Source organism: Eulemur rufifrons, chromosome 14 (genome assembly GCF_041146395.1).
Source record: "Eulemur rufifrons isolate Redbay chromosome 14, OSU_ERuf_1, whole genome shotgun sequence".
Classification (NCBI taxonomy): Eukaryota; Metazoa; Chordata; class Mammalia; order Primates; family Lemuridae; genus Eulemur; species Eulemur rufifrons.
This window is the reverse complement of record NC_090996.1, coordinates 18122560-18139107: the sequence shown is the minus strand read 5'-3', so window position 1 is coordinate 18139107 and position 16548 is coordinate 18122560. Positions and strand designations below refer to the sequence as shown.

The following is a 16548-nucleotide window of genomic DNA, read 5'->3' as shown; positions in this document are numbered from 1 at the left end:
GTAGCATCCACTTAGCCTGCCACCCTTCCTCAGAGCCACTGGTTCCTTGGCTCCTTTATTAAACACGTGTTGGGGCCGGGTGCAGTGGCTCACTCCTGTAATCCTAGCACTCCGGGAGGCCGAGGCGGGAGGATCACTAGAACTCAAGAGTTTGAGACCAGCCTAAGCAAGAGCAAGACCCTGTCTCTACTAAAAAAAGATAGAAAGAAATTAGCTGGGCAACTAAAAATATATATAGAAAAAATTAACCAGGCATGGTGGCACATGCCTGTAGTCCCAGATAGTTGGGAGGCTGAGACAGGAGGATCACTGGAGCCCAGGAGTTTGAGGTTGCTGTGAGCTAGGCTGATACCATGGCACTCTAGCCCTGGAACAGAGTGAGACTCTGTCTCAAAAAAAAGAAAAAAGAAAAATTAGCCGGGTGTCATGGTGAGTGTCTAGTCCCAGCTACTTGGGAGGCTGAGGCAGGAGGATCACTTGAGCCCAGGAGTTTGAGGCTGCAGTGAGCTATGATAACGCCACTGCACTCTACCCAGAGCAACAGAGTGAGACTCTGTCTCAAAAAACAAAACAAAACAAAACACCTGTGAGAGTGATTCTTAGGGGCGGGCATGATCGGGGTACCACGACTGTGGGAAAAAAATGGGCACATAGAAGAACCATGACATAGCTTTGTGAAACAGGACAAATGACTTTGTTTCTCAGAGCCTAGTATCCTCCCCTATAAAATGGAAATACTAGTCAAGGACTAAGTGAGCTAAATCATTCACCAGAAATGTACCGGGGACCTTCTGTGTGCTGGGCACAGGGGCTGCCACGGGGGCTGCAGCAACAAGACCCCTGTCCTTGTCACATTTCCAGTCCGGTGGGGAGAGACTGGAAATAAACAAATTAGCAAAGCAAAGAAGGGCTGACAGGTCAGAGTCACTGAAGGAAGAGGATGGGGAGAGGATGGGGAGACGCCTCCACGGGAACACGAGAGAGGGGCTGGCACAGTGCCCACGCCCACCAGGGCTGTCACCACAGGAGGCTTTGGGGCTGGGAGGGGCCCCGGAAGACACAGTCAAGTTTACGTCTCAGGAAGATGGACTGGAGGGGGACCGGCCCTAGAAGCAGCAATTCCCATCTGGAAGTTGCTGAATAGCCCAAGCAAGTGACAAAATGCAGACTCGCTGCTGGCAGCAGCTTCAGAGGGACAAGTATTGGCCAAGGGCTGAAGACTGCTCCCAGCAACTCTGGGAACTTGCTAGAAATGCAGGATCCTGGGTCCCACTGCAGAGCTCCCGAGCCAGAAACTCTGAGGGCGGGGCCCGCATTGATACTTATTTCAGAAATATTGTCTGTTTCCATTTTAATAAAAGCAACAACTCAAGCAGTGCTATATTGGATTTGATTTTGATCTAATAAAAATGCCAAGTTGCTCTGGGTCCAGAAAAAGTCTTCCTTGAAATTCCCTCTGCTATTTTGGGGACAGCATCGGCAGAGACCCATCTAGACGGAGCTCCCAGAAGCCACCTCTGTGCCCGGCGAGTGACAGCCTCTCGCCGAGCCCAGAGCCTTCCAGACACACCTGGCAAAATCAAAAGCTCGTCCTGGGCATTGAACTTGACAGCTGCAATCAGCTGCAAACCTCAGTCGCCCCCGAAAGGAAGACGCAGACACCTGGACCACACGGCAGCGTCGCCTCCATCAAATGTCACGTCTGATGTGCTCCCGAGCTAGCTGGTGGCACTGCAAAGCCCCAAAGGCAGGTTTGAAAAGCAAACTCTTTCATCAGGAAAAGAAAAAGATTGTGACAGAATCCATAACATAGCAGCCCCCCAAAAATAGCAACTTCGGGGACAGTGAGGACAACCAAAACTTTATGTAACTGTTTATACAAAAGTGGTTTCTCAGATGGGAGGCAGGGGGAGACACTTGGAGGTTTAGAGCCGGCAACTGAGCACCTACTATGTGCACACACTGTTTTAGGCTCTTGGGATATAGACAAGGTGCCTGCTCTCATGGCGCTTAGTGGAGAGAGATAACAAAACAAAAACCAAGCACATCAATATAAAAGATCATTTCAGAGAGGGACGAATGCTGTGAAGAAGAGAGAACGTGGAGATACGAGGGTAACTGGGACGCTGGTGGAGATCAAGGAGAGCTTCTTGGAGGAGGTGGCCTTCCGGCCAAGGCATCAAGATGAGACAGCCAGCCATGCACAGATTTGGAGGGAGAGCATTCAGGCAGACAGAATAGCAAGCGCAAGGGCCCTGCAAAGGGAATGAGTTTTGCATGTTCAAGAAAGAGGAAGCCGGGCTGGCTGGGGCAGCCTGGGAGAGGCGAGAGTGGGAGGAGTGAGGTCAGGGGCCCAGGGACCTGAGCAGGAACAGCCTCGTCCCCAGGTAAGGAGAAAGATCCAAACGCCAAACTGAGTCTGATCGCCACGTGGACCAGAGATCTCAGCAAGGTCGACTTGCCTTCCAGCGCCTCGATGTCTCCATCTGCATAAGGGGAAGAATAATCCCTCTTCCTGGGGGCTGGGTCGGCCATCAAGGGAGAAGACAGCCGAGTGCTTAGCACAGACCTGCACACAGTCAGCGTGGATCATGCGGGCTCCCTGACACCCTCCTCCCCCGTCCTCCTGCCAGCCAGTCAGCCCCTGGCAGGATCTGAGCAGCTGCTCCCTGCAGACATATCGCAAAACTCGTCCAGGCATTTCCAAAACATTTTCTTGGCTGAAAACCCACTAGCAGCTAAGAGGCCGAATTCTGGAGACGGCACCCTTTCCACAGCCGGTCTGATCGGCTGCTCATCTAGACCACGAGCTCTGCGAGGAAGGGGCCCCACGCACCCTCAGCACCCCGCCCAGGCCCGGGAGCGCAGCCACCGACTGACAGTGGGCCGTGGAGTCACACTGGCCGGTTCAAACCCCAGCTCTGCCACTTCCTGGCTGTGTCATGCTGGGTAAGCCACGCTTTTAACCTCCTGGGGCTCAGTTTCCCCATCTGTAAAATGGGGCTGTATTTAGGATGACATGAGTAAGCGTAAAGTCCTCGGAACATACACAAGGGTGAGATACTATGATTGGATCTGTGGGGACTGAGTTCTTCCTGTTGGCCATTTTCATAATCAAATGAGGTGTCATCACTGTAGCTGTAGAGATCCTACAAAGTTGGGGCACCCCTGGCTCAGTCCCCCTCCTCTCTCTCCCTCCGTCTCCTGCCCCCCACCATCCCCCTGAGCTGGATGAGGAGTCTCTGCTACCTTGGAGCCTGCCTGGCCCCGCTACAGCTCTGAGGTAATGACTTGGGTCTGTCTCACCCACGGGACCGGGAACTCGCCAGGGGCCAGTGACGTTCCTTATCGGTCACCACGTTCCCGGGACCCAGAGAAGCCTGGGACCCGGGAATCTCTTCAATAAGGATTTGTGCAATAAATGAGGCAGCCGTTTAGGACAACTGAGGTGACCATCTCTCGTGCCAGCCTCCAGTCCTCATTCCGCAGACGACGGATGGGTCTTTTCCTTCCACCTTGTTGGACATGGTGTCCCCAGCCCCTCTGTGGCCCTGGGGAAAGACGGCCATCCCCGCTAATGCTCCCTCCCTCTAAGGGCACACCCAGCGCAGGGGCTGTGGGATCCGAGGGTCTTTTCTTCCCCGAGAAGCCAGGATTTGGAAAGTCTCATGATAGAGAGATAAAGACAAATCTCTCTATCTCATGAGAGAGAGACAAAGATAAATAATAAACAGAGATAATAAATATGGGGGGGAGAGAGGGGAGGTGGGAGAGAAATACGACTTGGGCACGTCTCCCACCTGCTCCTACCCAGGCCCCCCTGCAGACTTGGCCCTTCCCCCCCCTGCACAGCGAGCCACGGCCCTCCCGGCTCCGAGCCTTTGCGTCTGCGGGTTCACTGGCTGACTCCTTCCCATCCTGCAGGTCCCAGCCCAGCGGGCCCTCGGAGAGCTGACTCTACAGGACAGCCCCTCTCCCGTGTCCTTTCTATCATCACACGTCCCGCCCTTGGCACTGTCTGCACGGGACATGGTCGTGCGCGTTATGAGTTCACTCATCAAACGACTCCCCCTGACCCGGACCGGTCTCCTGCCGTCTCTCCAGCGCCTGGCACGGCCTGGCACGGCCTGGCACGGCCTGGCACGGCCTGGCACGCGGTGGGTGCCCGGCGAGTACTTGCCGAGGGAGTGGCAGCCGGGGCTACCCACAGGCTGCTGGCCTGGCAAACGCTGCCCAGGAGATGAGCTGGTGCCAGGGCAGGGTGAGGACTGTGGGAGCTGGGTTTTGTGGGGGGCTGTGGGGGTCTTTTGCAGTTTCCTGGCCCTGGGCACTCTCCTTCTCAATCCCAGGCATGCTTTTAGGGCCACCGTGGCCCGCCCTCCCCCCCCAGACTCTTTCTTCCATTCCCAGGCCTTGGGACTTCGGCCTTCCCTCTGCCCAGTTCCCCCAAATGCCCCTAAGACGACCCCCACAGCCTCTTCCCACCCGGGGTTTCCAGCCACTCTGTGGGGGGCCCAGGAGGCTCAGGCCAAGCAGGGAGCTGATGGGGTCCGGCTGCGCCAGGGCTCCCAGCCTCCGTCCCTGCTGTGTGCTCCTAAGCCCCTCCCCGACGGATTTCTCCCCTCTGGTGCCCTTAAGGCAGGAGTGTCCCAGTCACCTCCACCCCATTGTTCCTGACCCCTCCTTCCAGGAAGCCCCCCACGCTAACACAGACACGCAGCGTCCACTTCAGTGCCACCCTGCTCCTCAAGCAGGTGACTGGCGTCTTGGCCACCTCCCTGGGCTGATGCCTCCCTCAGGGGCTTCCTCCCCGCAGTAAAGACCAGACCCCCTCCTCTCCTCTGCTCCAGCCGGGCCGCCCCCGCAGGGCCATTTCTCATTCAGTTCTGAGGATGGCAGGGTCAGGGGGCAGACAGACCTGGGGCAGATAGACCTGCGTTTAAACCTCTCCTGCCTTAGTTTGGATTCCCCAGGAGCAAACGCTGAGATAAGAACTGGAGCGCAGGTGATGAGTAAGGGGGTGCAGAGAGGAAAGGTGGCACGGGGGAGGGGAGGGCGCTACCACCCTGACGACCACTGACTGTCCGACTGTCCGTGCCGCAGGGCAAGTGCAGAGGCCATGCCCTGGGGATCCCACTCCAGGGGGAGGGAGCCGGGGTGTCTATACGGCGACACTTCCAGCCTTCTGCGGGTGGAGGGGGGGGAGCCCGCCAGGCACAGAGATGCAGACACAGATGGAAGTCACTGGAGCTTCCTGAGAGACCTGAGAGACGTGACCGGAGCACTGACAGTGTCTGCTGTCACTCCTCTGCCACTGACTAAGCTGGGTGACCTTGGGCAAGTCACTCCACCTCTCTGAGCCTTAGTTCCGTCATCTGAAAAATGTGGGTAGCAATGCCGGCCGAAGGGGTTGGGGTCAGCAAGAATATGAGGTCAGGTCACCCTTTGGGCAGGGTGGGGTGGGCAAGGAGACACGTGGGGGGCCCTCAGCAGGCTCAGCCGAGATTGGACCATTTTAACTCTGGTCTTAAGTTGGTTCTTTCCTTTTCTCTCTTGAGCAAGGCCCTTTCTCTCCTGCATCCCGTGGCCTTCCAGTCCTGACATTTGTCTTTCTGATGTACACCCTGGATTCCGTCTTACAGTGAGGCGTATGAAGTTCACGCATTCTGAGCTAGCAAGAGCATCATCGGTGGCTCAAACGTCTCTTGTTCACTGTCACCTCCCTGACTCAGCTAATTCTACCCGGGACTGCTCTCCCTCGGGCCAGTGGTCGACCCCTGCGCCGTGGTTTCCCTGCCTGCCTTTGAGGCACCGCAGTCCCGCCTCCTCTCTTAGCATCCCACCCCCGCTGGAAGGGCTACGGCTGCGGCTTGCAGGGCACTTGCCACACTGACACACCAGCCTCAGTTTCCCCATGTGTGGCAGGTGTCTGCAGGAGAATGCAGGGACACAGGGGGCTGGCCTAGCTCATCCCCGGGCTTTCTCTCTCCTCCGACGGCCCATGAACCTGTAGCGGCAGACGCCTGCAGATGAGGCCACTTACGGGTGGGGTATCTCTCGTGGCGGCAGTCCAAGCGAAAGTCCTCCTCCTCGCTTCCATCCCCCTTCTCGATCCTGCAGAGGAAAAAACAAACAAAAAAAAAGGTGTGTGAGAAAGAGCAGGCTGAGACAGGCAGAGGCCCAGGACCTGAAAACAGGCAGTCCCTCCCCTTGGGAGACCATCTTGCAAAGTAACTTTCCACCTGCCGCCCCACGGGCTCTCATAGGGACCACAACCCTGCAAGCTGAGCATCATTATTCCCATTCTATTGATGGAGAAACCGAGGCGTTTGGAGTTGGCGTGACCAACCAGTGCCACGCAGCTAGTAAATTTGGCAGAATAGGGATGCAAACCCATTGTTCTTGCAAAAAGACAAACATCATTTATGTGCAAATGGTGTATTACAAAAGATGCGTCCAGTTTGATTTGTTTTAAAAGTTGTGTATTGACATGCACACACATTATTTGGCAGAATATATATCAAAAGGTTAGTGGTGATCATCCCACATACCAAAAATACAGGGGATTAAATCTGGAGTCTTCTTTTTGCTTAACTCCATTTTCCGATTTGAGAGGCAATGGTCTTTTCTGAGCTGTATAACATTTCTTAGCTAAATCAAAACACTTCCTAAAGATAATTCTGCATGCAAACACAGCCCCGGTCTACCAACTTCTGGCACAGTGCTCCTTCCCACCAACCACCGTAAGAGCTTCTTGGGTGTGGTTTCCCTCCTCTCCGGCATCTCAAGATTGCTGTGGTCCCAGAGGGAGCAGGCTCTGTGGGGTGGCAGCAGGTGTAGCATGGAGCAGAGGGTGACAGGGACCTGGACAGTGGAGGCCATCACACACTCTCTGACATAGCTCCAAACCTAGATCTTCACCCGCATCCCACCAACGGCTGCGCCAGAGAATGTGTGGGGCTGTGTTCCCTCACTGCACGTCATTCTACTGTAACCCAGATAAATTCCAGAGCCCCACGTGGCTCAGTCCCAAAGGGCATCACGTGTACAGGAACAGAATCCAGTCCCCTGAACTAATAAAAACAACTCCAATCATTTTTGCATCTCCTAAAGACCCCGGAAGGTCCTCCAATTCACACACCTTGGCATCCTTCCTCCACTGCCCTCTCTGCCTTTCCCGTGCCCTGCACCTGTCCTGAAACCTCTCACTCTCAACGCTACCCGCAAATGGTCCCCAGGGCCCTCCCTGTCTTCTCACCGCCATCCTCTTTCCTCTCGTGCAAGGATGTCTCAGTCCTTTCCAGAGCAAATGCCCCATCTCTGTTCTCTGGTTCTTCCTGACACCTCCTATTCCTAGCTGCATATCCAGGAGCCTGGGCTGGCGCAGAGACTTGGGGAAGGTGGCAAGCAATGCCACAGTGTCCTCAGCAGAAGAGAAACAGCTACTCATACATGCGTATTTTGGTCCCCTAAGATCATTCATTCATCCATTCACCCGTCCACCAGGAACGTCCCGTGGACTTACTCTGTGTGGTTGGCACCAGGTGCTGTGTGGAGGACAGAAATGTCTACTTCATAGTCTCTGCCCTCAGAGAGCTTCCAGCCTGGTAGGGGAGACACGCTCGCACAGGGTTAGAAAAAGGCAGGCTCTGAGTCACCCCACACGGGGACTGTCCACGCCGTCTGTACCAGGGGGCCAGGCCTGAGCTTCCCAGGGAGCAAAATCTGAACACAGGTTCTGTTCACAAATATCTCCCGTGGCCTGGGTGGCCCCAGATGGCAAAACAAAGGCATGTGTGTTGATGCCGTAGGAAGGCAAATTTTAGTTCAATATAAGGGAGAATGTTTTGTTTTCCTTGTCTTTTAATAGAAACATCTTGTTTATTTTCCTGATAACACAAGCTTGTTCCAAAAACAAACAAAAGAAATTCCAGTGCCATAGAGAGAGCTGAAGTCCCCCTATAATCACGTCTGCATGTAGTGGGATCACCACTGTTCGCAGTCTGCTGTTTATATTTTCAGAATTTATACTTTTTTTTTTCCATAAATAGATGCAAATGAATACTGTCTTATAACCTGATTGTTTTTTTTTTTACTTACCCAGAAATTTTCCTGTATTACTACACCTAGATCTCAGGCATCTTTTTTTCCTTATAGGTTATATGAAGGAATAATTAATATTCAATGCTTTATTTTATTTTTTTGTAGATAGGGTCTTGCTCTGTTGCCCAGTCTAGAGTGCACTGGCGTTGTTACAGCTCACTGCAACCTCACACTTCTGGGCTGAAGTGATCTTACTGCCTCAGCCTCCTGAGTGGCTGGGACTACAGGTGCACACCACCATACCCAGCTAATTTTTGAAAATTTTTTGGTAGAGACAGGATCTTGCTATGTTGCTCAGACTGGTCTTGAACTCCTGGCCTCAAGCGATCCTCCCACCTCAGCCTCTCAAAGTGCTGGAATTACAGGTGTGAGCCACTGTGCCTGGCCTCAATAGTCTATTGATGGACATTTAGGTGTTTTCTCATTTTTTCCTCTTCCAGATAATGGTGCATGTGGTGAGTTCCCCATCACCAGAAGCATTCAAGACTGGAGGATCACTGGTCATTAAGTGGTAACTGGATTCAAACATTGGATGGGAGGCCAGGCCAGGGAACTGAGCCCCATCCTCATCCCAGAGCTCCACCAGCCTGGCCACATCCAGCACCTCTGGGTCAACAGATGCCAGTCCTGCCAGGTTAAGGGCAGCTTTTCATGGCCTCAACTTGGGGCCAATTCCTCCATCCACCCCAGGCTCCCAATTCTCCTGGTTCCTTGAGATTCACCTTCCTCCAGGCTTCCTGCTGGGCACCACATTGGCCTTTGCTGGGAACCTCAGCCCTGGGAAGTGGGGCCCACGGAGCAAAAGAGCTGGTGTCTAAGGAGAGAACCAGCCCAGCCTGGCACAAACCTTCCCTCCCTGCTCACCCAGACCTTGCTGCCCAGCCCCCAGTGCAACAGCTAAACATCAAGTCACACCTGCCACTAGTGAGCATCTGTGTGCTCCAGGCCTTGTGCTGGGCTTGGGGGCCACAGGGACGACCCAGAGAGGCCCCCACCCCAGGAGCTCCTGCTTGTTTTACACAAATCATCACGGGTCACATGCTAAGTTTCAGGCTGGAAGGACGTTAAGAAGGTTGGCAAGATGAATAACGGCCTAGGCCTAGTCCAGGGGTCGGCGAACTCCTGTAAAGGTCCCTATAGTAAATATTGGAGGCTCTGCGAGTCACATGGTCTCTCCCACAACTACTCAACCCTGCCCTGCCGTGTGAAAGCAGCCGCAGACGAGACGTAAACAGATGGCCGTGGTGTGTGTCGCCGTTCATTTACAACAGCAGGTGGTGGGCAGGATTCAGCTTGCGGAGGTGGCGTGGCCAAGCCCGGTGGTTCTCAACTCTGCTGCCCATCGAAGTCACCGGGGAGTTTTTGATTACCAGGGGGTTGCCATGTGCAGCCAGGGCTGAGAACCACCGGCATAGGTTCCAGCGGAGGCTTCCTCGGGGACATGATGCCTGGGCCACCTCCTGAAGACCATACGACACCTGCTTACTTCTCAGAGAGGGAGCTGAGCTCCAAGCCCGGGTCTACCTTTCTACGACGCTGTGTTGCCATTGCGGAAAGAGCTGGTTTCCTTGCACAAACAGCCCTCCCCACCAGATTCACCAGGGACAGCACCGGATCTGCAGAATCTGCAGCCTCTTGGCAGCCACGTGGGCACGGCTAGGGCTGGGCAGTGGTTCTGGGCAAGGGCTGACGACCCTTCTGCAGCTTCCTCAAGGGCCAAGTGGCCCTGGCATCTGGGCTTCCCAGCAGGAAACACACAGAGGATAAGGGAGGCTTCGGGCGCCACGAGACCTTGGGCCCTGGAGTGGGGAGAAATCGGGGTTGAGCTCAGCTCTGCTAGGAGCAGGCAGCACGACCCTGTGCAACTCCTCTGGCCGCTCCGAATCCCAGTTTTCTTATGTGTGCAATTGGCATAACAGTGGCAGCCACAGTCATGACAGTAACAGCCGCCACCAATGCCTGCCTGGTTGTACAGACTAGAGCCCAGGACCTGGCACAGAGGAAGGGCTCAGGCATGTCAACTACCACCATCTCTAAACTTGCTTACTAGTCCGTCTTCCCTGATACATTTTCGGTTCAGAGAGAAGGATGGAGTTTATCTCATTCTCTGCTTGTAGCCTCAAGGTCTAGCACGGTGCTTAGTACAAAGTATCTCAAGTAAAGGAAGGAAGGGAGGGAGGGAGGGAGGGAAGGACACGAGGTAAAACAGTCTGAAGCTAAGAGCAGCCCAGGGCCAGCAGGGATGCTGAGCTCTGTGTTAAGAAAGGAACAACCGCAAATGGCACTAGGCACAATTCCCTTTGATTTGAACGGTAATTTCCTACAGGGAATCTTATGCGTTCTCTAAAGACAGATTTGCTTTTGTCAAGGAATTGGTGGTGTATGATAATACCCACAAATCTAAGTAAGTGTCCTGAAGGGTTAACGGGGACACCTGGAGTGAAACAGCGCACAGGGCTGGCAGCAGCTGGGACCCAGGCGCCCCGAGTGGGTCACGTCCCCCCAGGGGGTGGGGTGGTGGCTCCACTACTCACCAGCTACTTGTGTCTGGACAAGCCTTGATTTCCTCATCTGTTAAATGGGCACATAATGCACCTACCTCTTGTAAGGATTACGTGAACTAACAGATGCAAAGCTCAGTCTATTTAGGGTGGTACTTAGAACACTGCGTGGCACTGACTTTGATGATCGTCATGTCATTACTGTTTCCATTGTCACCATCCTCACCTGTGGGGCCCTTGGGGTCCCGTCACTCTGTGATCCACACTCAGCCCCACCTCACAGTTCAAGAGGCTTTGGGCATGTGAGCGGCTCCGCTCAGCCTGGTCCCCTGTCCCCTCCCCACAGTCCTGGTTACAAGCGGGCATGATCAAGCGCCAGCTGTGGTGACAGTGGGCAAAAGAGCCTCTCAATGTCCCTCTGGCTGGCGACATGGAGGAGAAAAGGTGGGCATTCAGGGAGCGGCCGTTCCTCCCAGTTGTTCCTCCCACCGTCTTTCAATCATTTTCCACTTCAAGGACGACCCTGTGCTTCTCCCCTTCCTTGTACGCTGGCGTTGGCCGGTGAGCTCGTCGTGTGAGCCACGCGAGGGCCCCGCGGTCTCTGCGGTGCCATCTCTGACTCCTGGGCACCACGCTCCTCTCGGGAACCAACAGCAATCTCGAAGCCCCCCCAGCACAGAGCGGCGAAGCGCAAGGTGTTGCTGAGAAGTGACGTTCCAGCCGGGACACCAGACGGATAAAATGGAGCCGTGATTGCTCACGTCTCGGAGGTTAAACACCCAGCAAACAGTCGCAGAGGACAAAAAAACACATTGATTTTTAAACGAGCAATTTGCAACGGAATGAAAAATGGAATTAAAAGGAATTTTGGCAAATAAATGACCACAGACAGTAAATTAAGATTCCATAACATCGTAGCAAAAAGGCCATTCCAAGATAGAGAGAAATAAATGGGTTTTTTAAAAAGATTCTTTTTTTCCTCCCTTTCCCATTTTTTGAGTAATACCATCGTGATACAAAACATTTGGGAAATAACAGAAGACAAAGCGATCCACAGTGTCAATGCCTTAGCCTGGTCCCTGTGTGCAGTTTACGGCCCATTTCCCGTTTCTCCAATGCTGGGTCTTAAAAAGAGACCTCTAGGTATTGACACCTTGGGATGATTTTTACAATCATGTGGGTTGGAAATTATTATCTGGAAATATAAATAATCACCAGCATTAGTGGTGCCCCTGCCCCAAACTCCCCACGGCCACTTTCAACAGCCCCTAGGGGGTTCCTCCAGCCGCCAGGGCCTCACCCGCAGCATAAAGCCTCTAGACGGGATGTGCCTAGTTCCTTCCACAGCCCAGACTGGACACCAGGGGAGAGAACAGGTGAGCAAAGTCCCGGAGGTGGGGATACCTGAGGCCAGGAGGGGGAGGTGTTGGGGAGTCTGCAGCACAGAGAAGAGGAGGTCAGAGCTACGAGGCAGGAGGATGGCCGGGTTGGGGGACTGCAGGGGTGAGGGGGCGCTGTGTGCATGGGGAGGGGGCTGGGGGGTGCTGCGTGCACGGGGTACACTGTGAGGCTTAGAAGTTACGGCGAGGAATTGGGTCTTTGTCCTGGCGGCCGTGGGCAGCCACTCCAGTGTTTTAGGCAGAAAGCTGGGGTGGCGTCACCCGGATCGCATTACCGTACTGAAGAGCCATTCCAGCTGCCAGGGGAGACCGGTCTAGACGGGGCAAAGTGGATGTGCAAAGACCAGCCAGGAGCCGGCTAGAATCGCCCAGGTGAGCCCCGTGCAGCTTTGGACGGAAGTGGAGAATGCACTGGGCTTGCGGTGACAGGAGGGCGGTGGGGGTGGTGAAGAAGGGGACATCTGTCAGGAGTGCAGGTGTCCGGCTTGCACGAGCAGAGCCGCTCACAGAGAGAGACCCGTAAGCCTGAGCTGGGGTCGGGGGGCGGGTGTCACGCATGAGACTTGGACGTGTTGATGTGAGGTGCCTTTGACAATCCGAAGTGGAACTGCCAAGGTATGGCACTGGGCGGTGCAGTGGGGGGACTCTCAGAATGTGATCATCGCCAGCCACGCAGGCACCGAGGACAATGACCAACATGGAGCAGAAGGGAGCGGAGGACGGCCGCCCTGTGAGCGGGAGGAGTGGCTCCTGGGGCGGAGGAAAGAGCAACCCTCCAGGCGGGTGTGCGGTGACAGCTCCGTGGAGTGAGGGGGAGGGAGCCAGATTGGCGTGGGCTGGGCGGTGACTGGGAGGTGACGAAGTGGAGACAAGCCCTTCGGAAAGACAGGAGAGAGGGAACACAGCTGGTGGGGCACGGGGTCGCCGCACCCACCCCCGCCGGAGCCAATCCCCGAGGTGTGTGCAGAGCCGCAGTGAGGTCTCCCCTCCCCGCGTGGGAGTGACTTATGTCCACGCTGTCCCCCCACACCCGGGATCTGGCTGCTGTGTGTCAGCTCGGAGCCCGGTGAGGGCTGGCACCAAGGACTGTGGCTGAGGGACGGTCTCTACTCCATCTCTTCCCTCTCGGAAGGTAAAATTTTCCCAGGAGTAGCCGAATAGCTGCTGCCACCAGCCCCCAGCCTCAAACACCGTGGGAGGATCAGAGGAATCTGAGACTCGGGCTCGGCTCCCTCTCCTGCCTTACTCTCACACCACACCACGACACCCAGGTTTTCCTAAATACCCTTAGTGTCCTGGCCACTCCCGGCCTTTGCCTGTGCCTGAAATACCCTTCCTCACCCACCGCCAGTCGGCCGGTGAATACTTCCTGGGTCTTGAAAACCTTGGCTTGAGGGTCTCTTCTGTGAAACCTTTTCTATCCGATACCTCCCACCAGGCTGGGACTGACCCCTCCCTGCCTGGAGCCACTCCCAGGAGACTGCTTTGCTGCGGGCACTAGACTGAGAGCAGGCGGCTGCAAACTCACACGCCTCGGGCCATTGTCACCATGCATGAATGCGGGCCAGTGTGGCCAGATCTTTTTCATGAGAAGCCCAACACCTTGATTTTTAATGTGAAATCTCCCGGTTGTTATAACTCAGCCAAAATTTAAGAATTTTGAAACCACCCTGGGGTCAAACAATGTACATCTCCAGGCAGGATTCTCCAGGGCTGCCAGTTTGCCAGGTGCTATACGCCCCCTTTTCGGGCAGGGAGGGTGTCTTATTCGTACAGAGAGAGGGAGGTCTCTGGGGGGGAGTAGGGAGAAGGAACCCCCAGCTTCGTGCCAGAAACTTCATGGCAGCCTCTCACGTAACCCTCACCACAGAGCTTCGGAGTGGGCATTAATCTATTTTCCAGCCAGGCAACTGACGCTCTGGGAGGTGAAGTGACTTGTCCGGGGACTCGCAGCTCGTCAACTGCAGAGTTGATTCCAACTCTGGTCTATTTCTTCATGCACGACACGAAGGCCAAATGCGTGGCTACGGGCCAGGCACTCACACCGTGCCTGCAACAGAAATCCCTGCATAACTTTCTACTATACTTAACAATATAATTACTCTTAATGAATGCCATAATTTATGGACCCCCTGTGGTTCTAGGTGCTAGGGACAGAGAAAGCCAAGCGCTCTGCTCTCGTGGAGTGGAGCACACATAGGAAGGGGACAGACATAAACGAGTAATTTCAGAGAGTCCCAGTGCCACAGAAAGAGGTGCAGGGCCCGGGGAGGAGGCTGTCCCCAGGAGCAGGGGCTGCCCTCCCAGGGAGCTCCAGGGCCTTGTCAACCACAGGCTGCCACTTCCTGGGTGGGGCAGGATGTTTGCTCAGGGCGGCCGAATTCCCTCTGGAGTCTAATCCAACAGGTCTCATTTTCTTGCACACATTGTTAAACCAGATCTGAGCATTAAGCATTCAGGAAAGTCCCGATCTGCAAATATTTACCTTTTGTGCGGCAGCTTCCGACCCTCCCTTTGGGAGGCCCAATTAAGACACCCTCCTTGGGGACAGCGGGCAGGGTGATGCTGATCTGGGATGTTCCCCAGAGCTGGGACAGGCGAGGCTGCTCCCAGGCAGGGGGGTACAGGCTTTTCCTCCCCCCCAACCCGACACAGGTGCATACTGGCCCTCCCACGTGAGTACACGCACGCACACACACACACACGTGCACACACACCTTTCTTCCACACACCACTATACTTGAAAGGCCCTGAAAACCATTCGGAATCTGCCCACCTGATCCTCAGATCTGCAATCATCTCTTGCATGAAAACAATCTACAAGGAGCTGGGAGGGGGTCGGGGTGGGGAAGGGACAGTCCAGGCCTTTCCTGGCCATCAGCCCCCACAGGGCACCACCTTGACCCCAGTCTCCAGGAGGACAGCGTGAGAGGCCAGGATGGAGTGGGCTCTACAAAGGCCTCTCCTGCAGAGAGGAACAGCAGGGCATCAGGGAGACCTCACACCCCGACCCAGGACGTGCATCACCCCAGACCCCCATTCTGCACCTCGCCTGCCCCCCACAAGGGGAGCTCGTCTGCCATGGGACTCCCCTCCCCCGTGTACCAGGTCCCACCTCAGTGCCCGGCACAGACTGCTGATCAGGCCCGAGCAACTGCACAGCACGGGGATTGACTGTGTGGCCTGGGTTCAAATCCCAGCTCTGGCATTTACCAGCTGCGTGACCTTGGACAAGTCACTTTCCCTCTCTGTGCCTCGATTTTGCATCTGTAAAATCTGGATGACAATAATACCTACACTTCATAGAGGCATTGGGGACATTAACTGAGTCACATCTAAGGCACTTGAGGGCCTGATTCAGGGCAAGATATAATAACATGATTATTAGCAGTACCTCTTGGTCACGGCCAAGCTCATGCTTGGCTCTGAGGTCCAGCATTAGGAGCAAAAGGGACAGGAACTGTCATGCACAAAGCCCTCCATGTGCTAGGCATTGTGCCCAGCATGTCACCTGGGTGATCAAATTTCAGTCTTCCCAAGACGTGGAGAACTCTGGACCCTCCCATCCTGGATCAGAAGAAACAAGCCCAGAGGGGCTCACTGCCTTGCCACAAGTCACACAGCAGTGAAGGGACAGAAACTAGAAAACTCGCTCCAAACCCCTGCTCTTCCCACACCACTCTCTGTCCCCCGAGGAGGAGGACACATTGGCAGGTGGGGCCGTGGATCTCCTTCTCTTGTGTCCCTGCCTGTGGTTTCAGGGACACCGGCCACTGTGGGATTTCAGCCCTGCTTCCAAACCCCCCCACCCCAACCCCTGGCAAACGTGCAGAGATCTATGTGCTCTGAGCTCTTTGTAGGGGAGGAAATAGAACAGCCCAGCTAAGCTGAAATGCTCTCCTCAGAGGGAAAGGGAAATAAAATTTGATGAACCTCTGCATAACGTTCAAGTCATGAATGTGTAAAGCGATCTGCACATATGCCGGAGAGCATTCGTCCTGGGGCCTGAGCTGTTAGGGACCATTGGAACTGGGGCGCCTGCGGACAGCAGCGTCTTGCTGATGGCATTCGGAGCGGTCCTGTCCTCTGCCTCAGCAGGACAAGGTGCGTTTGACCCTCTGACGCCCCAGGAGGCAGATCTCCCCCGGCCGAGGTAACAACTGACAGCAGCGTTAATGGGGCCGTTTCAGACATCAGGCTGTTTCTGCGCCTGCTCTGGGCCCCGTGCCACGCTGGGCACTGCACCTTCCGCAGCCCGGGGCGAGGGGAGCCGTGCACCAGGTCAGCCTGGCCTCCCTGGCCACAGCCGACCGGCCTGGCACCAAACACCTGCCTCACGCCGGGCAATCCATCCTCTCTCCCGGGGCTCTGGCAGAGAGGCGCTGGCACTCGGCATCCTCGAGATGGTGGTGGGGGTGGCGCTGAAAGGGCATGAGGGAGCCGGGGCTGAGGCCTCCAAAGAGAAGAATCCAGTCGGTCACCAGAAAACCCTGCATGAGCGCTTCTAAGTGTCCGGCCCAATGCTAGGGGCTCAGGAGACGGCA

General features: G+C 55.2%; 1 protein-coding gene across 3 annotated transcripts in view; it reads right to left on the bottom strand.

The window, feature by feature from the left end:
* Positions 1-16548, bottom strand: part of GSG1L (GSG1 like) — a 185268-nt gene that overhangs the window by 4900 nt on the left and 163820 nt on the right. For 2 of the 3 annotated variants that reach the window (XM_069486680.1, XM_069486681.1), the window contains one exon: positions 6044-6114. In XM_069486680.1, coding sequence (XP_069342781.1) covers positions 6044-6114 — 71 coding nt within the window. Of the gene's footprint in view, positions 1-6043; positions 6115-15217; positions 15272-16548 lie in introns of all 3 variants that reach the window. The other variant, XM_069486679.1, reaches the window with a different exon arrangement.